This window comes from Rhinoraja longicauda, chromosome 34 (genome assembly GCF_053455715.1).
Source record: "Rhinoraja longicauda isolate Sanriku21f chromosome 34, sRhiLon1.1, whole genome shotgun sequence".
NCBI lineage: Eukaryota > Metazoa > Chordata > Chondrichthyes > Rajiformes > Arhynchobatidae > Rhinoraja > Rhinoraja longicauda.
In genome coordinates, this window is record NC_135986.1 from 17,127,545 (window position 1) to 17,133,544 (window position 6,000).

General features: G+C 52.9%; 1 protein-coding gene across 1 annotated transcript in view; it reads left to right on the plus strand.

Moving 5' to 3' along the window:
- Positions 1-6,000, plus strand: part of LOC144609613 (pyruvate carboxylase, mitochondrial-like) — a 328,348-nt gene that overhangs the window by 138,016 nt on the left and 184,332 nt on the right. Inside the window, exon 8 of the mRNA XM_078428112.1 lies at positions 5,767-5,885. Coding sequence (XP_078284238.1) covers positions 5,767-5,885 — 119 coding nt within the window. The remainder of the gene's footprint in view (positions 1-5,766; positions 5,886-6,000) is intronic.

Here is a 6,000-nt window from a genome sequence, read left to right on the forward strand (position 1 = left end):
TTAAGAGAGAGCTAGATAGAGCTCTTAAGGATAGCGGAGTCAGGGGGTATGGGGAGAAGGCAGGAACGGGGTACTGATTGAGAATGATCAGCCATGATCACATTGAATGGCGGTGCTGGCTCGAAGGGCCGAATGGCCTCCTCCTGCACCTATTGTCTATTGTAGTTGAGGCAGGGACTAACCCAACGTTTAAGAAGCAATTAGACAGGTACATGGATAGGGCAGGTTTAGAGGGATACGGGCCAAACGCAGGCAGGTGGGACTAGTGTAGGCTGGGACATGTTGGTCAGTGTGGGCGAGTTGGGCCGAAGGGCCTGTTTCCACGCTGTATGTCTCTACAGCTCTAAATGCACAGCGGGCGGTGGATAGTTCCGTGTAAACGGTGTACAAGATTAATCTCACCTCCGACAGCAAAAAGCCCCCAATCATCTCCTCTCTGGCTCATTCAAAATACAGTCACTCCAAGTCCAACTAAGTCATGGGTGAAGCTTTACAATTAGAACAGTGCAGCACAAGAACAGATCCCACCATGTCCCTGCTGAACATGATGCCAAGTTAGGCTCATCTTGTCTGCCTGCACATGATCCATCCCCTTCATAGATCCATCTCAAAGAGTCAGAGGGTGGAAACACCAGGCCCTTCGGCCCAATGTGCTGACAGCAGCCAATGTACACTCGTCCCACCTGCCCGCGTTTGGCCCACAATCCTTCCAAACCTGTCCTATCTATGTACCCAAAGAAACTAGAGGAGCAAGATCGACCGCTCGACCCCAAATTCCGCCGTACGCCGAGGGCGCCATTTTAGTCGGCAGAAACTTGCAAAAAACATTTTAAAAGAAGAATAACAAAAATCTGTGAGTTGATAGACGAGATATATTCTGCATTTTAATGGTATCATCACACATACTGTTCCCCCACAACACTGATTACACTGCGAGAGGCAGGTTTTGCCTACTAAAATGGCAGACATTACGCTCCTTTGCGTACTACACTTCAGTATAGGCGATTTCAACGGAGTGGTTCATCTTGCTCCTCTAGTATCTTTGCATGTACCTGTCTAAATTTAGAAGGATGAGAGGAGATCTTATCGAAACGTATAAGATTATTAAGGGGTTGGACACGTTAGAGGCAGGAAACATGTTCCCAATGTTGGGGGAGTCCTTGAACCAGGGGCCACAGTTTAAGGGGTAGGCCATTTAGCACTGAGGTGAGGAAAAACCTTTTCAGTCAGAGAGTTGTGAATCTGTGGAATTCTCTGCCTCAGAAGGCAGTGGAGGCCAATTCTCTGAATGCATTCAAGAGAGAGCTGGATAGAGTTCTTAAGGATAGCGGAGTCAGGGGGTATGGGGAGAAGGCAGGAACGGGGTACTGATTGAGAATGATCAGCCATGATCACATTGAATGGCGGTGCTGGCTCGAGGGGCCGAATGGCCTCCTCCTGCACCTATTGTCTATTGTCTATTGTCTAAATGTTTCTTAAAAGTTGCTGCCCGCTTGAGACAATGAGCTTTTTTGTTGTTACTGAAGCCAATGAATCTACAAACCTGTACGACTTTGGAACTTGGGAGAAAACTGGAGACAGGTTTTTTTTTAACCGCAGCACCCGGAGGCGGTGAAAGAGAGAATGTGTAAACTCTGGGCAGACTGGACCCGCGGTCAGGATGGAACCCGACTCTCTGACGCCGTGAGGCAGTGGACTCTACCCCAGCCTCTTCCTGTAGCTCAGGCCCCTCGAATTCTTGCTATGGAGGGCGTTAAGCGTAGGTTCACCAGGTTAATTCCCGGAATGGCGGGACTATCATATGTTGAAAGACTGGAGCGACTAGGCTTGTATACACTGGAATTTAGAAGGATGAGAGGGGATCTTATCGAAACGTATAAGATTATTAAGGGGTTGGACACGTTAGAGGCAGGAAACATGTTCCCAATGTCGGGGGAGTCCAGAACCAGGGGCCACCGTTTAAGAATAAGGGGTAGGCCATTTAGAACGGAGATGAGGAAAAACTTTTTCAGTCAGAGAGTTGTGAATCTGTGGAATTCTCTGCCTCAGAAGGCAGTGGAGGCCAATTCTCTGGACGCATTCAAGGGAGAGCTAGATAGAGCTCTTAAGGATAGCGGAGTCAGGGGGTATGGGGAGAGGGCAGGAATGGGGTACTGATTGTGGACGATCAGCCATGATCACACTGAATGGCGGTGCTGGCTCGAAGGGCCGAATGGCCTACTCCTGCACCTATTGTCTATTGTCTGTTGTCTATTGAGTCCTGCCGTCATCCCCGGGAATCTCCTCTGCGCCCTTTCCAGCTTTGCAAGCATCATCCCCACAGCGGGGTGGCCAAACCTGAAGGCGATGCTCCAAGTGCGTCTCCACTGGCCTCTCCACTGACTGTCAGAAAGCTGCATAAGAAAATAACTGCAGATGCTGGTACAAATCGAAGGTTTTTATTCACAAGATGCTGGAGTAACTCAGCAGGTCAGGCAGCATCTCAGGAGAGAAGGAATGGGTGACGTTTCGGGTCGAGACGCAGTCTGAAGAAGGGTCTCGACCCGAAACGTCGCCCATTCCTTCTCTCCTGAGATGCTGCCTGACCTGCTGAGTTACTCCAGCATTTTGTGAATAAATACGTCAGAAAGCTGCAGTTCCCTTTCGCCGCGCTGGGTGGAGCAGAGGATTGATTGTCCCTGGCGTTCAGTCCCACTGCGTCGAGAATCTGCTCCTCTGCCACTAGGCGGGAGTGTGGACCAAAGAAATAATAAAACGGAACCTGAAATGGGTATCAGCGCACAGTGGGAATCCGCAGGGAGGGATGGTGGGGGGAGCACCAGCTTCACAGAGCAGAGCCTCACAGGATCAGACCCTCCGGCCCACAGTGCCCGTGCCGAACACGATGCCAAGATCAACTCTTGCCTGCCCGTTCACGACCCATACCCCTCCACTCCCTGCATATCCACCTGCACTAGTCCCTTCACCAGCCTCCACCGCCACCCCCGATAGGGCAGTCACGGTGGCGCAGCGGGAGAGTCGCTGCCTTGCAGCAAATGCAGCGGCAGAGACCCGGGTTCCATCCCGACTACGGGTGCCGTCTGTACGGAGTTTGTACGTTCTCCCCGTGACCTGTGTGGGTTTTCTCCGAGATCTTCACTTTCCTCCCACACTCCAAAGACGTGCAGGTTTGTAGGTTAATTGGCTTGGTGAATGTAGAAATTGTCCCTGGTGGGTGTGGGATAGTGTTAGTGTGCGGGGATCGCTGGTTGGCGTGGACCCGGTGGGCCAAAAAGGTCTGTTTCCGCGCTGTATCTCTAAACTAAACTGAACTAAGACAGCCGGTTCCACCCTCGCTGGAACTCACTTTAGTTAGGATGGAGCCTGGCTCTCTGGTGCTGTGTGGCAGCAACGCTACCGCGGCGCCCATTTTGTCTTCGTTGAATGGTTGATTGAACGATATGGCGTGGAAACAGGTCCTTCGGCCCACCGAGTCCACGTCAACCATCGATCACCCGTTCACACCAGGTCTATGTTCTCCCATTTTCTCATCCATTCCCTGCACACGAGGGACAATTGTACAGTGGGGGGGGGGGGGAATTGTACAGGGGGGGGGGGGCAATTGTACAGGGGGGGGGCAATTGTACAGGGGGGGGCAATTGTACAGGGGGGGGGAATTGTACAGGGGGGGGCAATTGTACAGGGGGGGCAATTGTACAGGGGGGGAATTGTACAGGGGGGGGCAATTGTACAGGGGGGGGGCAATTGTACAGGGGGGGGGCAATTGTACGGGGGGGGGGGGAATTGTACGGGGGGGGGGGGGCGATTGTACAGGGGGGGGGGGCAATTGACCTGCAAACCTGCACGTCTTTGGGGACGCGGGAGGAAACCGGAGCACCCGGAGAAAACCCACGCGATCACGGGGAGAACGTGCAAACTCCACACACACACACACGCACGCACGCACGCACACACGCGCACACTCACACACGCACACACACAGACACACGCACGCACGCACACACACATACACACACGCACAGACACACGCACGCACACACACATACACACACGCACAGACACACGCACGCACAGACGCACGCACGCACACACACACATGCACGCACGCACACACACACATGCACGCACGCACACACACACACACACACACACACATACACACACACGCACAGACACACGCACGCACACACGCACGCACGCACACATGCGCACACACACGCGCACACTCACACACACACACGCACAGACACACGCACGCAAGCACACACGCACACACACACACACACACGCACAGACACGCACGCAAGCACACACACACACACACACACACACACACACACACACACAGACACACACACACACACACACACACACACACACACACACACACACACACACACACACACACACACACACACACACACACACACACACACACACACACACACACACACACACACACACACACACACACACACAGACACACAGAGTACCCGAGGTCAGGATTGAACCCGAGCCTCTGGCAATATGAATCAGAAGATGGAACGCTGGTCTCTGGCATTTTGCTGCCCTCCATGTTGTTGTGAATAGCCACCAGTGTGTAAGTGAGGGGTAGAATGAGTGGATGTGGAGAGGATGTTTCCACTAGTGGGAGAGTCTAGGACCAGAGGTCACAGCTTCAGAATTAAAGGACGTTCCTTTCAGAAGGAGATGAGGAGGAATTTCTTTAGTCAGAGGGCGGTGAATCTGTGCAATGCTTTGCCACAGACGGCTGTGGAGGCCAAGTCAGAGGATATTTTTCAGGCAGAGACAGATAGATTCTTGATTAGTGCGGGTGTCAGGGGTTATGGGGAGAAGGCAGGCGAAGGGGTCAGGAGGAAAAGAGATGTCAACCACGATTAAATGGCTGGGTAGACTTGATGGGCTGAATGGCCTCATTCTGTTCCTTTCACTTATGACCTTATGAATCTGTGGGAAGATGATTGTAATGTTGGGGGAATAAATCTTGTTCGGCTGTAAGAGTGGAGACACAAGAGACCGCAGATGTTAGATCCTACAGCAAAATACAAAGTGCTGGAGAAACTCAGCGGGCCAGGCAGCATCTGTGGTGGAAATAGACAGACGACTACCTCCTCTGGCAGTCAGTACCTCTAATCAGTCTGAAGAAGGGTCTCGACCCGAAACGTCACCCATTCCTTCTCTCCTGAGATGCTGCCTGACCTGCTGAGTTACTCCGGCATTTTGTGAATAAATACCTTCGATTTGTACCAGCATCTGCAGTTATTTTCTTATACCTCCTCTGGCAGCTCGTTCCATTCACCCACCACCCTTTGTGTGGAAAATGTTACCCCTCAGATTTCTATTAAATCTTTTCACCTTAAACCTATGTCCACTGGTCCTCGATTCCCCGACTCTGGGCAAGAGACTCTGTGCGTCTACCCGATCTATTCCTCTCACGATCTTGCCTCGCAGCGCCGGAGACCCGGGTTCCATCCCGACCGCGGGCGCTGCCTGTGCGGAGTTTGCACGTTCTCTCCGTGACCTGCGTGGGTTTTCTCCGAGATCTTCGGTTTCCTCCACACTGCAAAGACGTGTGGGTTTCTAGGCTAACTGGCTCAGCAGTAAATGTTAAGTGCCCCTGGTGCGTTACTGTGCGGGGGGGATCGCTGGTTGGCGCGGACCCGGTGGGCAAAGGGGGCCAGTGTCCCCGGAACAGACTGCGGCCGCAAAATGCATTGTCATTTGTTCTGTTTGCCCCCCGCTCAGGTGGGCTACGAGAACGCGGGCACGGTGGAGTTCCTCATCGACAAGCAGGGCAAGCACTTCTTCATCGAGGTCAACTCCCGGCTTCAGGTGGAGCACACCGTGACCGAAGAAATCACGGAGTAAGTGGGGCGTCGTTAATAAACGGCGACGATGGGGGAGGGCGGGGGAGGGGGGGGGGGGGGAAGCGGGCGATCGTTTTCGACGGAGTTAATGAGGCGATTGTATCGCCACGAG